The sequence below is a fragment of the Dysidea avara genome, chromosome 6 (genome assembly GCF_963678975.1).
Source record: "Dysidea avara chromosome 6, odDysAvar1.4, whole genome shotgun sequence".
NCBI lineage: Eukaryota > Metazoa > Porifera > Demospongiae > Dictyoceratida > Dysideidae > Dysidea > Dysidea avara.
The window spans coordinates 31,784,244-31,806,667 of NC_089277.1; the positions used below are offsets into that span (position 1 = coordinate 31,784,244).

Consider the following 22,424-nt stretch of genomic DNA (forward strand, 5'->3'; position numbering starts at 1 on the left):
AATTGTAGTATAGTGGACATGCCCATTTGCAATCTATCAATTGCATCATTCAGTACTGCTGCTGTGAACTTTCCAAAACTTATTAAATAGGATTAGAAAGATAAAACTTAAGAAGAATGAGCATAAATACAAGAAAACCTGTAATTTGAAACCTAACACCGACGCTTCGAATGTTCGAACATTTTCTTAGCGAACGTTCAAAGATAAATTTCAATATTTATCCCAGCCCTATGTGAAACAATGTTGCCTTTGTGAAAAAGGCAATAAGTGATACAGTGAACTATCGACCATATTATGCTCTCTCCATATTACAAGGATTTGGAAATCTTCAGAATTACAGTACAAACCACCTTGTCAGTTGTGGCTCCAATGGTTCAAAGCTACTCAACATACGACTTGTGTATATCAATTGTTTGTGACATTCACACATAAAAAATTAATGTCATTTAGGAAGGTTCGTGATAGTGAGGTGTTGGGATTAAACTTTGTGACCAAACCACAAACACTACAACATGTACATACACAAAAATTAATACTCACCAGTAAGAAGTTCCAATGAAGAACTTTTCTCCATAGCAATTGAGACATCTGTGCAGTTTTATTTCAGACAGGTGATATGCTGAAATCAATTGCAAGGAGAATTGTAACATTACAAAGCAGTGAAATTCCTGACTGAAAATGGATACAGTCAAAAATCTAATGCTGTCATAGACTAGCAAACTACTACACCTCTTCACATGACAGAACAGCTTACCAAAGCTACACATCTCCATCAAATGTCAGGTCCCTCTTCGTGTGTCTTTTCTACCCTGTGTGTTAGATAACAGTGTGGCTATTAGTAGTAATAACAACAAGTAACCCACCCAGGATAAGGAAAAATAATAGTCTATAACTATTGATTAAACCGCCACCAACAGGTGTATGTAGATGACCTATCTTATTTCATTGCTTTTTATTTCTATGATCCCTATTCAAATGTGATATATTTTTTATACAGTGTATACTTATCTGTTTACTTTTGTACTACTGGTGGACCACAACAGAAGGAAAGAATGACACTAGACACATCATAACAACTAGTTGTTGTGTGACTGAATATGTCTCCTTACTAAACAGCACAGAGTGACTATTTCACTTCATTATCAGTTATCTACCACCTGTTATACACTGTTAATAGTGAAGGACAGTATGAAAAGTGTCTCTGTAATCAATCCAGTTACTACGGAAATTACACACTATTCTCATTATAAACAGTACTGAAGCCATGACATGTTACTACACATCAACACTTAAACAGTATAAGAAATGGGTCACAAAGGATGACTAAGGGAAGTCCCTGATGCATGATTACAAGGAGCACATCTTGGGCTGAAGCGACGTCAAACTTAATTCTGTAGCCGCAACCAAAGTTGAGCTACATTTGGCAGATAGTATCAGTTACCAAAAAATCAGTCAAATTAAAAATTTCATACAAACTTGTTGGAAGAGCTTTGGATCACTCTGAAGGCATTTTAGGCCTCCACTCATGGTCTATTTATTCAGCTCATGTGAAATACTTTCAGTACTTGCACAACACTATTACAAACATGAGCCTGTCCTACCCTCTGTATCAACTCTGATTCAGTACTAATCTGATTATCAGTGGAACACTATCACTAACTCTGTGCTGTGAAGTCTAACTAATTTAGACCACTCCATGTATTACCTTACCAGTTGCTTGCAAGGTCATCTCAACTAAATTTTATGTTTCTCAGGCCAGAAACAGCAAGTACAGAGTTGGTATGTAGCTTAGTAAAATAAAATTATCATTTTTCACTGGCTGAACAATAAGCTACATGTCAAACAGCAGCTAAGTTACATCATGATTGCTGTGCCACATGTCAACAGCCTGATGTATGGTGAAAATTGTCATTTTGATGTTTTGTGTCACCCTAGAGATTGAATTGTTGTGGTCTAATTATGCTACCAACACACCTTAGTAGCACCAAAAGTATCAACATGATGTTCTCATGTTTACAATCAGCCAAACTGGCAATCTCTATGATCCCTTAGATGACATTGAAATCTTCCACAGCCTCATCTTGATTGCTGACAGTCACCTTGACCACTCAGGGTGTTGAACTACACCATAAATATCAATAATTACATTAAATTAATGAATGAAATTGTCTATATGGTCTATATTAGGGTTGGAACGAATGTACAAATACATCCTCCAAAGCTTCTTTTCAAAATTTTACCGAAGCTTCGAAGCTTTGTTGCAAATGTCATGTCAACTATTAATGACCACAATTGATGGTTCTTAGGGTGTACACTGTAGCACAAATTCCTACACTTTGCTATAGCTCCAGTATAACCATTGTTTAACTACAATTACATTAAAAAACATGCAAATGGCAGCTTCCACAAGGAGTGACAATACTTGTGCAACTGGTTTAACATGTTGGTATCCATGTTGACACATGTAATGAAATGTATGATAGTTGAATCTTCTGACCATGAGCAAGGAACAAATCATGTTAATATGAAAAGACACAACATAATACTGGGAATGACTAGACAACTTCAACATTATCACACTATACTGACATAATTCCACACATCTTACAGATGATCAGATACAAAATATTTCATACATGTTGTACATGGAAGAGTTGATGGTCTAGTTCCAGCTGAGGTCATCTCGTTGTAATGTGTTCTGTAGAGATTTCATGTTGTACAAAAGTTTACAATTTTTCTTAAGAGTAGTTGGGCAGGATGACTGTTTTGGTTTAACTGTTGTTATAATTTCTACCTCTCCATCAGCAGGAATGGTGACTGAAGAGCTTCTATGATGAGTGGCAGGACGTTTGTGTTGACGACATTTAGACTGAGTGTTGATGATCTTGATGTGTTCAGCCTTGCTAGTCAGTCTGGCTTCAATGTAATACAATTCATCTTTAGTTGTAATAGTTCTTCAGGACTCCACTTGTTTCTTGTAACATCCTTACCAACTCTTGTTGTTCACTACAGTAGAACACAGTCATGTAATGTATCATCACAACTTGTATGAATATAATATTGTGGAATTGTTGTCATACCAAAAGTAGTGGGAGCTGCACTTGTAGTGATACAATAATTAAACACAAATACCTAGCACATCTGTTGCCTCAACATTCACAGATGATAATCTTACTCACAAATGTGATAAACACTTGTACTATACAGAATTCTAAAATAATTATGTATACAGGCAACCTATACTTTTTTCTAAATGTACGCCAACATTTAACAACACCGACTTAGACAATGATAATTACAGTCTCAAACTCAACTTTTAGTCTTAACAGCCTCCCTCAAATAAGTTTAACCTATCCCTACACCTAGAAATCTACTCTGAGATAATCTACTTTAGCTAACCTTCCTCATATTTGTTAGTTATCCATCGCCAAACAAGTTTAATATAAACTCGAAGGGTTAAATGTTGTGTTTAGCTCCCATCACCTTATGCAGTATGATTCTAATAAATTCGGGCAGTTACTCGTGTGTGATGGCTGGTGTAAGCAAGTGTAACAGAAAGAACTTATAGTGTTGTAACGATTGTGTAGTAAACTGTATTAGATTTAGCTTAGATAGGTTATTCTAGAGTGGTTAGTTTTGTGCTTGTTTTATTTAAAGATTGCCCTGAGGATCGCCTTAGTGTTGTCTGCCAACGTGATCACATTCTCGGTGGAATTGCTATGAGGTGAGTATTGTAGAAATGCTGTAGACAGTATAAATAATATTAAAATGTTAAGAATATAACTTTCGCTGATTCCGTTATTCCATATTCCGGGTTTTACTGCTTCCCAGCACACTTGGGCAAATACAGTACAGTTACGAGGAGAATTTATTTAAGGAATGTTGCAAAAACAACACAATGTAACTTGCTAAAACAACTAAACTAATCCTACAAGTTCGTTCTACGGTTAGGAATACACTTACTGATTGTCTATCACAAAGCTTTTTAAACACAACTCCACTAAGACAGCATGGTTGATCATGTGCGTGACATTGTAAATCACTAAAACTATTCAAACTAATCCAGTTAGTTCATTCTACGACTAGAAATAGATTATATGAACACTTACTGATATTCTCATCACCAAAAATCACAGCAATTTGATGACTAGAGAAAATCGCTCCAAGCCAGACGACCAGGAAGTACAATATAACACTTAAAGCACTGCCTATGCTTGTGTGTATGAAAAATACAGCACTTGGGGGTGCCTCGAGGCAAACATAGCACTTGGCTTCACCTCGTGCTGTATTAGCACACTCCCTCGTGCTGTATTGTCCGTACACACAAACAGCAGTGCTTTAACTATAACATAAGCTACTTTTTAGGCTGTATGTACACTGTACATCTCAATATTACAGGTTACACTGTTTAAACATACTACATTTAACAAAATTTAATAAGTGATACACAAGAATGCATGCACGTACACACAGACACACAAACTCATACACTCACGCATGCACACCCACAGCGATTGTGAAGACTTTGGTTGCTGTATTCACACCACAGAAACATAGGGACATTTGTGCACTACCAAGGTGATAAGGTAAATCCTCCTGGGACAGGACTAATACCCCACATATTATCCACTATGATATAACCAGCCACGTGGACATCACTAAACTACACCTCATCACATAACAAGTCATATCTCAGTACCTAATGGAATATCTGTAGCTTTGTACACAAAAACAATACTCACGTGCGCATGTACACACACACACATTATCTGAACAGTTGATGTGACTGTTCTATTAGAGTCTTTGTTACATGTTTACAATGTTAGTGTATGTTCTATTAGAGTAATCTAACTAAGCTCGGGTCTTTATCTATCTGAACAAATTCACTAATTTGTAACTTGTAACTTGGCACACGGGTGTTCAATGTGTCACTGTTGATGTATGTATAGTCAAGTCATAGTAGTCCATATTGTATTACAGTGTAACCTCTCTGTAATGGACACAAGAATTTTTGGAATACTAGCATGATGTATACTATCAGGGATTTTCTAGGGGGGGGGAGGCAAAGGGGCATTTTGCCACTCCTGAAAATAATTTTGCCCCCCCTGAACTCTGCCTCAACCAGCCTGTTTCTGAAAAACTTGGATTGCCCCCCTCTCAAATTATTTTCTAGAAAAATCTCTGATGCTATCCATCAAAACATCCTCAAGCTAGCAAAATTATTACCATCTCCTAGTAAAAACTGATTTTAGTACAGCGTATACAGTATGATCTTTACTCTACTTACTGACTTTGGTATTGCATCTGATGCTGATTGATGCATGCAATGATTGCACCACTTCCACATCAATCTATAGGAGTGTTACTTTTGTTACAAGAAGTAAGACACAGGAGCTGTTTCCATGCAGCAAACAGTATAGTGCCTGTATAACTACTTTAGATTTACTTTTTTTTTATTACACTCAGATTATTTGTCTTAAGTTGATACAGTGAATAAATGTATATACCTGTGCATCGGTGAAAGCATCAGTTTGTTGGTCAGTTATACATGTTTGGGCTTGACGATGCCTAACCACACTGCCAAGCTGTTGTGAAGGATAGTTGGCCTTTGGTTAATACTTTTTGGCAGAATAAAAATCCTACAGTACTGTTGTGTTACTATATGATTAGAAAATTTACACATAATTTCCTTTGATGTCTAGAGGCTTAATGAGGGTATTAAATCCAATAGAAACCTGTAGCAGGGTTACTAAGTAACCTGCGGCCTAGCTCATGGTTGTTTGCTACACTGATCAAACGAGCATCGGCAAAGCCAAATACACAATAGCCTTACTGTTAACTTACTTTCTGGACAAGACACACATCATTTGGGCCAATGCACTAGTGCCACAAGTTGTGGTGCTGACACCATCAACTCGAAGAGTGGATCTTGATGCCAGTTTGCTAGTTTCTTTCACTCTTTCTGTACTTGCTTCACTCAGACAAAGTTTCTAAACTACTTAGAACGAGCCGACACACCGATTCAGTACAGCTACTGTACTATATACCATGCTGCAATGTTAGTGTGCACTGACACAATTAATAATCTCGATGGGTATCTCTCTATGCTAGCAGCCATTTTTCCACTTGTTATAGCTTACTTTCTATACTAGACAAGTGTCATCGGTGCTCATCCAGGCATAGTAGCTACTATGGTGTGGTGCTGACACCTCAAAGGATAAATCTTGATGCTAGTATACACACAGTGCCACTTTCTAGGCTATCCAGTGCCCCTCTGATGATGTGGGTAGCGCTTGCCCGCATCGTCATTGGGTCACTAAATCAGGTAGAAACCTTGTCGATTTGTTCTAAAATGTATGAACATGGCTTCTATCTTATAATGGTTAGTAGTACTACTCCAGTCAATTGTATACCAAACAATTAACCAATCAGATCACTTGTTAACAAGTTAACCGCACCTCTGTAATTAAAGGACATCTCCTCAGAGCTAAGACCATTTTGTTTTATACCATTACACTACACGTTGCTATGCTCTTATTAGCCTACCATTTGGCTATACATTACAAGTTACAGATATTCCATTAGGCAATGAGATATGACCTGTTATGTGATGAGGTGTAGTTTAGTGATGTCCACATGTCATGCAGATGGTCGTATAAGTGGGATACCAGTCTTAATCCTGATTTACCTATACTAACTCTTGTCTCCTTAGTACAGCACAAGTGTTCTGTGAATGTGTATATGGCAACCGAAGCTTAACATTTGCTCTCTGTGTGTATGTGTGTGTACACAAGCATCTGTGTGTGTGTGTGTGTTGGTGTGTGCGTGTGTGTGTGTGTGTGTGTGTGTGTGTGTGTGTGTGTGTGTGTGTGTGTGTGTGTGTGTGTGTGTGTGTGTGTGTGTGTGTGTGTGTGTGTGTGTGTGTGTGTGTGTGTGTGTGTGTGTGTGTGTCATTTATTAGGATGCCTATATAGAGGAACCTCTCATATTGAGAAGTACATTCAACCTAAATTAGTCAAGTTGGTTGTATATTGAAGATTGGGTGAGATGAAAGCACAAGGAGGGAGTCTAAAGGTTGTTGTTTACCTTTTAGCTGGTTTCTTTTCCCCTTGGTTTCTAGGTAATTAATACATTTTTATGCTTTATTTTCGACATTTCTTGTAGCATTTGAGTTGTATAATGGTTGCATGGGGTGTGAGCATGATTGTGGGCTTTAAGTTTACCAGGACACTTATTTACATAGAGATTAATACCATATAGATACGAGAACACTTGTAATGAGTATTTAAAGTACAGTGCGGTACTATAAAAATTATTTTTAGAAACTAAGATGGACGTGACTAAAAGGCGGAACGGACCCCGAAACGGACTTGCGAACGGACTGGAATACACAGCCTAAAACGTGGATTTGCAACAGTACAACAGTCTAAAAACCTTTAGTACACAACAAAGCTATTACACAAACCTACACAAACCTCTAAATGCGTATGGAAAGCAACTACAAAGTATGCTCGAGCCAATAATAAGCCCTGCGCTTAAAACTAGTGTTTAGTGCGGTGCTCTTGTATAAGATTTATGACTCACGGTTTCCATGCCTTTGTGACAGTATACTGACAGTTCAGCCCGAACAAATATGCCTTGTACTTTACGTGACGAGTCTACAGTGAATCATTTCCAATAAAAGCACAGTCATGTTCCTTACGCATGCGCACAACTGGGTATCACCTCGTGTTGTATACTTACACCATGTAGTGTTGTGCTGACATGGAAGTACTCATAGTCGACCCTGTACATGTGATTGTGATATCAGATGAAGAAGTAAGCGAGAGGGAAGAACACGAGAGTGATGAAGAAACCGTGACCATCGGTGTTAAAAGCGATACAGAGGGTGAACCAAACAAGCAAAGCGAAGCGGAAAACGATGATGTTGTGCGCGAAGAGGAATCAGACATTAATTGTGATGAGACAAAGATGGTGAGTGTTATTTAAGGTGGCGCTGAACCTATTAAGGGCAGCCATATAAAGTTAATTGGACCGCATGTTTGTGGTCATGCGCGAACAAAAGCGGAAACCATAGGCCATAGCGAAGAGTCTCAGGGGACTAGCAAAATGAGCTCTATTAAACTATGCTACCAGGCTACTGTTGATTCAACAAACTTTATTCATGCTTTAACTACATAACTCTGGTTAATTCACTGGCAAACAGCACCAGCTGCCATCGCATGACTACTGCTATATGGAGCATGCCTAACAGTCTTCCTTCTTGCTCAATAACTTCAAATTTATGGACCACAGACCATCAAAATTTGGTACAGGCATTGGGGAAGTGAAAAAGTATGCTTCATTCTTGATGGCGTTGTAAGTACCTCCATACAGCTGATAAGAAGACTGATTAGACTGCCCAAGGAAAAGGTTCAAATGCCTAAGTGCTTGAAACGGCTACTGTAAAGTTATGCTTTACCACAACGTAAACAATTTCACGTAACTCACGTTTGCTTCATGGTAGTTGGCAATTTATATATTTCCCTAGAGCAGTATTGATTGGTATCTTGAGAGCTAGCTATTGCCTAGACATTTTTTGATTTGTTCACTTGCTGTAAAGCAAATATCCGAAAAGAATATATGTGTGTGGAATACACCATGACAGTATTTTAATTACACAAAAAGACTATTGTACACACATAAACATAATGAATTGTCTGAAGTAAGCAACTTCCGAGGAATCCCGAATGTTTGGTGTAGGTAGGCCTTGAACAATTAAGATAGCAAACAATGCTATTTACGTTAGCAAAAAGGAGAAACCATACAGTACATAGCTGAATAATAATCATGTGCTGTAACCATGAGTATTGTTTTTAGCTGCTGTTTAATATGGCTTGCGTAGCTATCAATTACCTCAAACAATTGGTTTTTAGGGAGACAACACACTAATAACTTTTGAAGGAAATTCAGCAATCCCTATACTGTATCATCGTCCTGTAAGCCTTACGGTTGCTCAGTCAGTAAAGATGATACTTCAAGCAAATGATGAGGAGGTATGCACACAGCAACCAATTGGCTGCTCAACCAGCAATACCTTCCTTGTTGATTTATCCCAACTTGACGAGCGTGATGACATAAGATCTGATGATTTAGGAGTCTGGATAAATAGAGGAGTTAAATCTTCATTCTGTAATATTCAATTTCAAGGTGATGCGGTTAAGAAAGTTGAAGTTCTTGATTTTAAACCACCAGTGAAGCAACACTCTTTTTATCGGTTGAAACGTACCTATTGGGTGCACTCCGAGGACAACAGAGTAGGCCGTCGCTTATTCGAGCTTGAGGGTATGTAAGAGTACATTCTGTTATGCATAATATGTGTGTATGTGTAAAAATGTGATTGCGTGTACTGTTGTGAACAGCACTACGGTTCACCTATTATCTGGAAATGACTAAACAAGGCAAAACATATATGGTCACTCCCTTTTGGCTGAAAGAATGCATGTGATATCCTAACAACCATGTGATAACAGTAGGATCCTAAGTATGGTAATTTTGATGTATCCCAAACTATACTACGTATGTGTATATGCATAGACCATATATATTACAAGTGTAAGAAAATAATCAATTAAGAATTTTCAGCATGAAGGTGCGTTTCATCTGGACACATATTGTCCAGTACTAGCATTTTTCATTCTACGTATACCAAGATTAACTCTTTGTTCTGATGATATATTTTAGTCAGTTAAAAAGTATTAACTATACCAACAGTAAAAAAATCTTACCACTTTAGTGGGTCTGTGCTCTGTGCTACTAAATTTACTATTTTGTTGTGATTAACCATTAAAAGGCACATTTGTATAGTTGATACTAAAAATGTCTATTTACATGTGCATCACTTATGGCATACTTTTATTTTGTGTATAGATTTTAAAGCGAAATTACATCCAATTTGTATTTTACAATACTCTTACCCCAAAGACCCTGATATGAAAGGTCTACCACACAAAAATTCAAAGAAAGGATCTGCTTCTTTCAACCGTTCTAAGAAAAGTTTGTTGACTAGGATTAAAGACCAAGTCATTGATGGTACAACTGGACCGACGAAGGTATACAATAAAGTCGTCATGGAGTGTGGTGGCATTTTGAATGCCAGCAGCTGTGGATCATTGCCGAGAAACAGGAAGCAAGTTGCTAATGCGAAAAGTAATCTGAAGATTGAACCAACTGTAAAAGATCCGTTGTTTTCTGTTATGGAAGAATGCAAGCAACAGCAATCACGAGCTGATCCATTTTTACGAATGGTTCAAGCAGCACCAGATGCCATGTGTTTGCTAGCCAACAGCCGACAACTTAATGACATGGCTAGATTTTGTACTGATCCTAATCAATGTTGTGTGCTTGAAATCGATCCCACCTTTAATTTAGGTGAATTTAGTGTAACAGTCATTACATATAAACACCTCCAGCTGATAGACCGACACACCAAAAAGTCTCCTGTTTTAGTGGGACCAATGCTGATTCACCAAAAGAAAACCATGGAATCCTTTCATTTCCTTGCTTCTGGCATTGTTGGTCTTTCTCCACAGCTGAATTCTTTAGTAGCATACGATACGGATGGAGAAAAGGCAATAGGCGATGCATTTCACATACAGTTTCCACAAGCACAGCACTTGTTGTGCTTTATACATGTGCGAAATCGCATTTCTGCCAAGTTAAGAGATTTGGGAATTTCAGGAGATTATGCGAATGCCTTCATCACTGATGTGTTTGGTCAGCAGCAGGGAACACACAAGTTTTGTGGGCTTGTGGACTGTGATTCTCCTCAACAATTTGACAAAGAGCTTTCACAACTTCAAGAGGTGTGGGATAGTAGAGAGATGTGTATACGAAGCTCAACAGATGCCAAGTTTTATTCGTGGTTTGTGACATACCAGGCATCTAACTTTAAGGAGAAGATGTTGAAGCCATTACGTTCTGCTGTTGGGTTGGGGGTTATCCCTGTCGAGTACACTAATAATCCTAATGAATCAGCAAATGCTCGGATCAAGGCAAAAGTAGATTACAAGAAATCAGGGCTACATGTATTTTGCCAGGAAATGAAAGAACGAGTGGATAGCCAAACCCATGATATTGAAAGTGCATTCACCATGGATATTGGCCCATTTGCTGTGTCCAATGCCTACAGTAGATACAAACAAAATCCTAGAAGCTGGGTGAAGGAAACCAAGTCATACAGACAAAGATGTATTAATCAAATTCATAAGATTCAATTGTTTCCTGTGAAAGCACCAACTACATCTATGTTAACCACATCTTCATCAGAAAATTCTTCGGGTGCTGCACAGTTAATCAGTAACAGTGACAAGGAATCAGTTTCACAATGTAACGATAACCAAGTTTTATCAGATGATCAAAAGGAGAATTTTGTTCCGCTATCAGTGTCATGGAAGGAAGCAGGGCTCTCAGAAGAGGTATTTGGAAGTATGTGGAAGAAGGCTGCTCACTTGGCTGTTGATGAAGGATCTATTACACCTGCACCAGGTTTACCAAACTCCAAGATGGTTGCTAGCTTCAGCTGTCCTGAAAAACCTCATGTTGTTGCTGTACTAGATAGTGGAAAGATCACATGTGACTGTTTAAACTACAAATCGAAGTCACTTTGTTCACATACGTTAGCAGTGGCTGAAAAATCTGGTGAGCTTGTACGTTTGCTTCAGTGGTATAATCGCACAAACCAGAGTGCTAATTTGTGGTCACTTGCACGATCACTTGATGCTCCGAAGCGACCAGGAGCAAAACCAGGTACAAACACTAGGAAACGATCTCGTGTTTCAAACCCTCCACTTAAAACTTGTTCCAGCATTAGGGCAACTAAATCTAATGATACGTTAAGAAGCAGTTCTCAGACACTATCTCCTGAGCCAACTCATATCCAGTTTAATGAACAGTTTCAGCCTTCGCCTACAGCACCTTGGTTTGTGTCTTCTGGATCAACAGAATCCCAATCTCATTTGTCATATTCTATGGGCTCATCAGAATCACATTGTGCTGGACCTCAATGTAGTTACTCATTTGGATCTGGACCTCAATGTAGTTACTCATTTGGATCTGGACCTCAATGTAGTTACTCATTTGGATCACCTCAGTACTTGCCTTTTCAGCCATATCATTTTCAACCATATCAGCCACGCACGCCAATTCAGCCGTTCCACCAGCCCGCTTGGCAATCTGCTCCTATGCCTAGCCCTGTAAACTCTTATAATTTTCAAACAGTGTACGAACCACCAAAGGATACAAACAATCCATTTTCTTTGAAGTTTATTACAAATAGAATTTCTAGATGCCAAGGATGTAAAGGATCACTTCGCATGTCTGACAACTCACTGCCAACTGCTCCTGATGATTTGATTGTTTGTCGCATGGAGTGTCGTCCATTTGTGGCTTCAGATGGAGCAGTTAAAGTACCAGCCAAACCCAGTGCCTCGCATTATCACTTGAAGATAGAATGTCTTACTGTTGCTGCTGCAAATTTTGATCCTAACAGTATTGTGTTTCCATCAGACGTCAAGGAAAACCTTACAGCACAGCATTATGCTGTGCTTTCTAAATTTGGCTTACACTAACCATTGTATCTGGCTTTTGATATACTGACTGACTGACCTTCGTATATGGCTTAGAACATTTTGTGTTTAAAAATTGATTTATTTGGTGATTTTTGTGTAAATGTACCATCTGTTTTGCTGTTTTCTTCACTATTTTGTGTTAATATTGTAAGTTTTGTAGCCTGTGTGATTGTTTGGTAGCTACTTTTTTTTCAATGTGTAGTTCATAAAATGTATCAAGTCTGTGTCAGTTTGTAATAGCTCTGTTTTTGTTTAGTATTGTACAGCTATGCTTTTTTTGTTCAGTTTTTTGTATCTTGTGTAACTAATGCTGGGCATTAGTTTTATAATAGTATTAATCTCAGATTAGTGAAATGCACAACTATATAGTGGTTAATGTTGTAATGCTTCGCAATAATGTTTTAAGTTGGCTACCACGGTTGCTCCAAGAGGTTTCATGCGCATGCGTAAGGAACACGACTGTGCTTTTATTGGAAATGATTCACTGTAGACTCGTCACGTAAAGTACAAGGCGTATTTGTTCGGGCTGAACTGTCAGTATACTGTCACAAAGGCATGGAAACCGTGAGTCATAAATCTTATACAAGAGCACCGCACTAAACACTAGTTTTAAGCGCAGGGCTTATTATTGGCTCGAGCATACTTTGTAGTTGCTTTCCATACGCATTTAGAGGTTTGTGTAGGTTTGTGTAATAGCTTTGTTGTGTACTAAAGGTTTTTAGACTGTTGTACTGTTGCAAATCCACGTTTTAGGCTGTGTATTCCAGTCCGTTCGCGAGTCCGTTTCGGGGTCCGTTCCGCCTTTTAGTCACGTCCAACTAAGATATAACCCTTCAAATAGTACCACACTGTCATGCACACTGCGGTACTATGTATTCGTGAGTGCATACAAAGCTAGTAAATATGGTAAACAAACACAAACACTTACCCATTGGTAACAAGTTGCTCTTTTCTTCTCTACTGCAGCCATTTCAAGTGCCTTATTATAGCAATACATGTTGTCATGACAACGATCACATCACTAGGGGCATGATTCATATTTAAAGTACGGTGGAACTTTTCTTATCTGGGTGGTCTGGTATATATCCACTGTCTGTATCTCAGAAATGTCTGCAACTAACAATAACATGCTAATTAATGTGCTAAAGTGACTAACTTAAATGTTATAATTGCTGTCAGTTAATGCTATGCAGTTTAGTGGGCAGAGGGGAAAGTCACTACAGAGCATTCATGATCACTTCCCTGGGCTGTAAAAATGCATTATCACCTAGCAACCAAGTGGTAGTTATTATTAGTAAACCAAACAAGCCACCAAACAGGTAAACAGTAACCTTTAGGCTCCCTCCTTGTGCTTTGATCTAAACAAACTTCATTATGGTTAATAAACTACAAGCCACATGACCAATTTGGGCTGTCTGGGCTATAGAGGTGCCCCAATAATAGAGGTCCAGATAAGGGAGGTTACACTGTACAAAGGATTACTAACTACAGTGGTAATGTCATTTAGGAAGGTTTGTGAGACTCGTACAACAATTATGACATGTAATTCACATATTAGAATACTTGATATTGATACTGAGGTCTATACCAGACTAACTGAGGTGTTGGGATTGAACTTATTCTGACATGTGACCAAACCACAAACACTACAACATGTATATACACATGGCCTGAAATTGTGTTCTGAAAATGATCTGACATATCCTATTATTTGGTCGGACATGCTCAATAGTACTGTACAAAATCTTCCTAAAAGTGTTCAGACATTAACTAGAAATCAGGCTCTGTATACATATTCAGGAATACTCTAATTAATACTCACCAATACTCTAATTAATACTCACCAGTAACATTTTTCTCTTCGTTACATGTGAGACATTTGTGCTGTTATATCAGACAGGTGTTATGCTAAAATCAACTACAAGGAGAATTGCAACATTAGAAAGTGGTAAAATTCCAGGCTGAAAATTGACAGTCAAAAATCTAATGCAATAATAACTTTATGCTATAAAGGGGATAGACTACCAAACTAAACTCCCTTCAAACAAACACAGAACAGCTTACCCAAGCTACACATCTCCCATTAAATGTTATGTACATAGCTCCTTATATCAATAGGTCCCTGACTTGAACTCATCCTGTGTGTTAGATGACAGTGTGGCTATTAGTAGTAACAATAACAAGTTACCACTCGGGATATGGAAAAATAGTCTATAACTAAATGTCCACCAGTATACCTGCAGGTGTAGTTTACCTCCCTTGTTTCAATGTTTTTAAACCAGGCATGTTCCCACAGCTGGCCAAAAGGCTACAGCTGTGGGCGCATGCTTGGTTTACTGAAATTCTTTTCATAACAACTTGTGTGTGCTATCTACCTATCTATGTTTATCCGTACGTGGTAAGAGCAGTCAGCCTATGAAATCAAACACTAAATGAAACCTGTAGCCATGACAAGTTACTACACATCAACAACTACATGGTATAGAGTAGATAAAGAATTAGAACAAAAAGGAACTCAAAATGAAAGTCCATGGTGCATGCATTGAAGCTGCTATGGTGACTAAAGGGTACGTCTTGAACTGAAGTGACATCAAATTCAAGTCCACAGATTTAAGGGTGTTTGCAGCTATATGCAACTGTGTAGCTACTTACTTATACTCACACAATGTGTACTATTACGAATTGCTTAAATCAAAACTGGTCCTTCAGTTTTTACAGTAGCACACAGAAAACCACATTGAACAAACTTCAGCTTATAACTCACAACTCTACATTTAAATAGTATTAATACACAGTGTACATAAAACTTAAGTAAGCACTACAAGTGTGTTCCACCATTTAAAACCTTGTGTTCTCATCACCCTAACTAGCAAAGCCACAAGGCAACACACAAAATGTAAACACACAGACACTAATTCATCAGTAAATCTCCCAACAATACTACCCAACATGTGGGCCAAGCACAAACTCGCGATTGTGTGCACCAAATAACAGTGAACAGTAACAAGTGATGTGTACCACTTGTTTGTTAAGTGGTTCAACATATTTGATGATGGAATTTGTAAGCCAGAAAACTCTCTGTGTACAAATCACGGGTACTCTAAACATGTTCTATTCTTGTCATTGTGTCAATATAGTTCAACTCTACCAAAGTACACATACAGCTACCTTGTAGAAAAATACTCTATAGTATAAAGGCTACGTTTATGATCATACAGTATGGTAGTACTGCATTTATTACTTTTAAAACACCATATATGGAAAATACCGCATGAGGGTAGAGACCAATATGAATTAGTCTCAATACATCCAAGGCACTGCACAGTATTTTTCATACACATACGCACGCACGCACACACAGACATACTCACGCACGCATGCATACAAGCACACGCAATATTTCAACCAAACATTATATAGTTGTATGTCTCATGGATTGTTTATCTTAAATATGCTTAAACTACTTCATTTTCAGTGATCAGACTATTGGTGAGTGTTCATATAGTCTATTTCTAGTTGTAGAACAACCAACAGGATTAGATTGGCTAGTTTAAGAGATTTACATAACAGTTGTGTGATTGAAAGGAACATTAATATTCTTTTCACAACTGTACTGTACACCAGGGTAAGGCATGATGTCATAACACACACCATGTTACTGTACATAAATAACTGAATTCCAATAACAATGATAACAAGTTGATGTTGTGCTACTTCTAAAAACCAGGCGCCATGCAGCTAGCTAACTCATCTGGAATAACTATAGACAGTATATACTACTATGAATTAACCAACTATGTATTACTACTTTACAATATGGTAGTTTGGGTTGTGCAATAATATAATTAGCTGTTTCTCGTAATTCATGAAATATTCGTAATTCATTCAATTACGTTGCTATGCACTGCTAAGGAAGCGTTTGTTAAATAAACCGCTTTTACCAACATATTACGCACAAAACTATCTTCTAAACGGTTTTATAGTGTGACTAACGTGTTTTTTCCCACAAATTCTCTCGACAAAGCCTCAAAGCTGCTCTTCATTTTCGTTCGCGTACGTAAGGGATACGCCCCCTTTCAACTCGAAGCGATAGGCTATTCCTGGCAGTGTACGAGGCCTGCACCGTTGTTTTTCAGTTGCTAAATGTCTGAAAACCTCAAGGGGAAGGTAGTCTGAGGAAAGTCACCACACCCGTATTTCAGTCCGCCGAAAAGAAACCACCTCAGAGCAAAGTTCACCTGTGTAGAAGTTTAATACAGACTTCATTTCACTTTTACTTCTTACGTAAAAGCTGCTTTCACCGTTATTAAACGATTTTGCTCACGTGGGTGCGTACGGACAAACATAGGTACATAGATAGGTACACACACACACTTTTACGGAAACAATTACAGTAAACCAGGCGCACGCCCACAGCCGGCCTTCGGGCCGGCTGTGGGCATGCGCCTGGTTTAAAAAACAACTAATGTACTGGCTGGTTGTGTTGTGAAGTTGATCGTATTTTTTAAGGTATGCATTTTTCACGAACACTCACTTTCATATGCACATGTATCATGCAGACTATGATGTGTGATGTGTGATCAAGGACAAATATATCACAGTGACATGGTATACCAAGTAGTGTTGTTTTAGTTCTAAGGAACTAGAACTAAATCTAGTTTTAGTATAGCAATTTAATTCTAGTTCTAGTACACTAGAACTAAACTAAAATTCTTTCAAGTTTTGGTTCAAAAACTAGAACTAAACCAAAACCTTTAAAACTTTTAGTTCAAGAACTAGAACTAACTAAAAGGTTTGTCAAGCAATCCTACGTAAAAGGGTATTGTACACTATAACCACTTTACACTTTTCTTTGAAGATGGTGATGCCTGCAAATTCCTGCAAATGATACCATAAACATTGTCAGAGGAGGTTGGACATGCACATGTGAGTGCATACATTTTGTATTGAAAGTTTAACCAAGCATTCACAAAAGTTTTCACAAGTACCATTCGAGAGTGCACTTCAAGTTTAGTCTATTCCGCCGGTCAACCCCATTCAACCCCACTACTCCAGGCACGTAAATTGCTCTTGAAATCTACAGGATCACATGTGTAAGCATTCGCTGGGTGGAATCCATGTGTAATACTATAGGGACACCCTATGTACATGTATTTAAACACAATGACTGTCGAAGAAAGCAATGTGCATGCTAACAAAGCCTCTCAGAGTATTGAAAAAGAAGAGCGGATGCTGCTAGTTTGGCCTTACAGAGAATCAAAAAGAGAATTAGAAACTCGCACACCCACCTTGCAATAAGAATTTGCTGTTCATCTTAAGAAGCACAAGGTAACATGTAGTGGGGATATTGCTAAGCATTTCTTCTATCACTTACTCCTCGTCATGTATTAGAATTATGCAATAAACAGAAATAAATTTCAGAAGTGCTTGTATTGTGTCCAACCTCCTCTGAAACATTGCTATTCAGCATTAATTTTGCCTATTTAGGTTATTTAAGCTCAGTTCTATTAGAGCATTTGTTCATTTGTGCACAATGGTAAGTGGAAATAGTGCTGAACATCAAACCACCAATCTAAAGTTTCTGGAAGTCTAGGGGGTGCTACCAAGGTTAGTATATGTGAAGATATCTAACATTAACTAAAATGAAACTAATACTAACTAAAATTACAGAAATATGGGGTACTAGAACTAAAACTAACTAAAACTATGGTAGAATTGGGATACTAGAACTAGAACTAACTAAAACTATGGCAGAATTGGGATACTAGAACTAGAACTAACTAAAACTATGGCAGAATTGGGGTACTAGAACTAGAACAAAACTAAAATGAATTTGCTGTACTAAAACAACACTAATACCAAGTGGAAGTAGGACATGATCTTATGATGACCTATTGCTGTAGCATGATCAAAATATAAAACTTTAAATTTGCATTGTTATTAAGAAGTGTCAAATTTAAGAGTATATAAATGTAGAATTTAGCTAGGAAAGTCACACAAATTGTTGGGAGCTAAAAAGGACTCTAGGAACACTGTTGTCAGTAAAAATTAGTCAAAGTTATAATAGGAACATTTGCATGGGCAGTGGAACAGGTACAGCATATAGGTTTATAATCAAACCAAAATGTGTCCTCAGAGCATCTAAAACAGCTTAGCATTTTTACAGTTACTGAATTTTAAATTGAAACTAAATACTAATGCCTGAACAATCGTAACTCAATACAGAGGCTATAGAATGCTGTACCATGCCTCATAGGTGAAGGTTAGGGACACGCACACATTTGCACGCACGCACGCACGCACAGGCAAAGCAACTCTTTCAGTTACTGTGGCTTTCTAGTGAACCAGCACTGGGACACAAGTCAGCACACCTCCTGGGATTCAACCATCAGGAGGCTATACCATGTCTCAACCCACAGAGTGAGACATGAACAGATGGCATTTGTATCCCTAGAAACCCAGTGATGTTACAGCTACACATGTGCACTAACACACACACGCATACACACCTGACTATTAGTAGAAGCTTCTCCAGCTATAACATCTTGCCATCTTGCAAGTACATCAGCTACTGGCCTAGCTAATGTCTGCCACATTACTGGTCTGGCTTCTCATGAAAGTATCTATAAAATATTAAACATACATACTAAGCAGAGACATTTAATTCACAAGATACAGACACACGTAGGCACACGTAGGCACACATGTACAGTTACACATAGATTGTACATAACAACTTGTGAGCATAAGAGCCAAATAAATTTGACAGCAGTAAACAAATAAGCAACTACTTGATCCTCCAGCAACAATACTAGAAACTATGAATAGAAAAACAATATCTTAGGTTACTGAGACTTATCATGTCAATTAGAGTAAGGCCACTCCAAATACCCATCCACCGCCAGCATCTGGTTACTGTCAGCTCTAAATTATTCCATTATTCCGCATTCTTCCATTATTTTCCGGTTATTGTTATACTGACAGACTCTATCTTGAAACATTTTCAGCTCACATGTCAGCAGTGCTATCAGCCTATCACGTCAGCACAGACTTCACATTTGTGCTATTTTGCAACTTAAAAAGGAAAGAACAAGCTTAAGCATGCTTTTATGCAGCTTTTTATAGTTTTACTAAGCAAGTAATGGCTTGAAAAGCTACCAATATTATAATGAAATAATGGAAATGGACCGCCCGTCTGCATGAAAATGTGCCTGAGTCCAGGACGGGAAACAGAGAATTTATTTGGAGTGGCCTAATCCACTGGCTGGATGAACGGCTTTACACTCATGCAGCACAGTAGCAGAGACTTCAACCTGTAAAGTGCACTAGGAGTGAGACGTGAGGTTAAAATGAGTGAGATTTGCTTACTCATGCATGAGGTCTCGTCTTAGTAGAAAAATTCCTGTAAAAATTGCAAAATTCGCAACTTTCTTTGGCTATTTTCAGTTATACTTCTCCATTTTTAGCCATTAGAGCCGCACTGTTTAGCCTCGGCACTTTTCCAAGAGGTTTGAAGTGAAATTAACTTACATAAGAGCTTAATTGTCCAGAAATTGCAATGCGTGAGATGGAAAACCATGCGTGAGACAACAATCCAATGAGTGTGTCTCACGCGTAATGCGTGAGAGTTGAGGTATCTGGTAGTAGGCGCTAAATGGAATATTACAAGAAAATGAATGTCACAACACTGTAACAATGAAATCTCATGCGAGTTGTCACAAAGAAATAGCTCGTGCGAGTTATAAACATTACCAGACCCTTAAAAACATCGCGAAATTAGATCCGCAAAACAAACACGAGCGACATATACACAAGCACACAAGTGATCTTACCTGGTACAAAACACATATTTCACAAGTAAACGCAACGCGACTCAGTATTGGAGGCCACAGTTCGTCAATCCTTTGGATTCGAGTTTGGATCAATCGGAATCGATGCACACGTGCCAGCACGTGACACTATTGGAGCTGACTTGACCCATATGCTTGAACCAATAAACAACCTTTGGAAGTTTTGTTGGTAGCAGTGGTCATGGATCATATTAGGATATTCATCATGAAACTCATCCAATGAGTATACTATACCAAGAGTTCATAATATAATATTTTATAGGCTAGTTCAGTGCATGTTCACTAGGCTTTTTTGAAAATTATAGCTAGCTAATTTTTAAATGAGTTTTCATCAGTTTTCAGGATGAATATGATATCCTGTGAAAATATGATTTCATTTTCATGGCCACTGATAAAAGCTACCATATACCAGGCCTGCCTGCTACCATATACCAGGCCTGCCTGCCAGACTGATTGAGTTATATAGCTACTCGAAACTCCACTTTTTAGTCATTTCATGTGAAGTCTGATTTTTCAGCAAATGTTTGTCATTGGTTAGCTCCAGATATATGTGAATTGTCAATCATGCACAAGCTCCAGTATGATTAAACCCTTGTGCTTCTTCCAGTGCTTAATATGGTGTTGAGTACATTAATTTTGTAACAGTTATATAGCTAGCTACAATTATAGTGAGGCGAGTATAGCTAGCTATATATATTGAGTCAATATATTGCACAGTAAAATGATCATGCCATAGCTAATGATTCAGAGTCAGGAGGTTTGCAACAGCTACCCTGTATAGCTATTAGCTATAATACTTATAATGATTGTAACTTCAACATGCATGAGGAATCTGGGATAATTATCCCTCCTTTATTGATCGGTTTCATGTGTCCAGTTTTCTTAACCGAACATCTGTGCATGGGACATTTGCAAAGCGTTCATGTATATAGAATTTGAAGCTGTCAATTCATTCTAGCTATATGCAAGGCATCATATAGCAAGTTCATATACTATACATGTTAACCATGCCTGGAGGTATAGAATGACAAATGAGTCATGCACATGAACAATCAAGATTCTCTAAATAATATTAGCTAACTATACTAGTTAGTACCAAGATGTAGTGATTAATTTTAAAGTCAACATTGCATGTTGTGATGGTGCTGTATAGATGTATTATATAGACCCTGGGTGTAGCTATGGACCATGATCAGTGCTGATGTTGGTGATTTTAAAGATTTTGTTTATTTAGATTACTTATAGATGTGATAATGTTTAGTGTATTACCACTATCATTATAGTGACCTCCTACCCTTTTGTCCCTTCCTTTAATTGCCAGCTCTTAGGTATGCTGTACTTGTATGCATGTGGTGACCACTGTACAGATTCATTTTTCAACAGAAGCTGCAAGCTTGTTGTATACTTTCCATGCTTATTCCTTGATCGTAAGAGGGTTAGAACACACAACTGGTTTAGATATAGCTAATAGTACACTTCTCATCTCATTTGTCTATACTTTGTGTATGTATGTATGTACAATGTCATATTATAATTCAAAAGTTAGCTAGTGTAGCTCTATATCAGTGTAATACATCATCGCCATCGTGATCGCATTCTTGGTGGAATTGCTATGAGGTGAGTATTGTATAAATGCTGTAGACAGTATAAATGTTAAGAATGTAACTTTCGCTTATTCCGTTATTCTGCTATTCCGTTATTCCATATTCCGGATTTTAATGCTTCCCAGCGCACTTGGGCAAATACAGTATGGTTATGGGGAGAATTTATTTAAGGAATGTTGCAAAAAGAACACAATGTAAATTGCTAAAACAACCAAACTAATCCTACAAGTTTGTTCTACAGTTAGGAATACACTTAAAACTTACTGATCATCTGATCACAAAGCTCTTTAAACACAACTCCACTAAGACAGCATGGTTGATCATGTGCGTGACGTAAATCACTAAAACTATTCAAACTAATC

The 22,424-nt window shown here is 37.9% G+C and overlaps 1 protein-coding gene and 2 long non-coding RNA genes across 21 annotated transcripts in view; 1 reads left to right on the forward strand and 2 right to left on the reverse strand.

The window, feature by feature from the left end:
• LOC136257938 (uncharacterized) overlaps positions 1-22,424 on the reverse strand; it is a 147,486-nt gene that overhangs the window by 10,528 nt on the left and 114,534 nt on the right. For 6 of the 19 annotated variants that reach the window (XR_010702359.1, XR_010702360.1, XR_010702361.1 and 3 more), the window contains exons 8-11: positions 2,637-3,006; positions 1,975-2,121; positions 755-809; positions 541-619 (exon numbers count right to left, since the gene is read on the reverse strand). The exons of the other annotated variants lie outside the window; for them this stretch is intronic. This is a non-coding gene — a long non-coding RNA (uncharacterized lncRNA). The remainder of the gene's footprint in view (positions 1-540; positions 620-754; positions 810-1,974; positions 2,122-2,636; positions 3,007-22,424) is intronic. 19 annotated transcript variants of the gene reach the window in all.
• LOC136258358 (uncharacterized) lies at positions 8,834-12,608 on the forward strand. Its single transcript, XM_066051676.1, has 2 exons — positions 8,834-9,324; positions 9,910-12,608. Exons 1-2 carry the CDS (start codon positions 9,009-9,011, stop codon positions 12,606-12,608), a joined length of 3,015 nt encoding a protein of 1,004 aa, XP_065907748.1. The 5' UTR covers positions 8,834-9,008.
• Positions 14,674-20,564, reverse strand: LOC136257960 (uncharacterized). The gene is made up of 3 exons (XR_010702462.1): positions 20,441-20,564; positions 19,118-19,231; positions 14,674-14,746 (listed from the first exon to the last, which is right to left on the reverse strand). It is a non-coding gene; the product is annotated as an uncharacterized lncRNA (long non-coding RNA).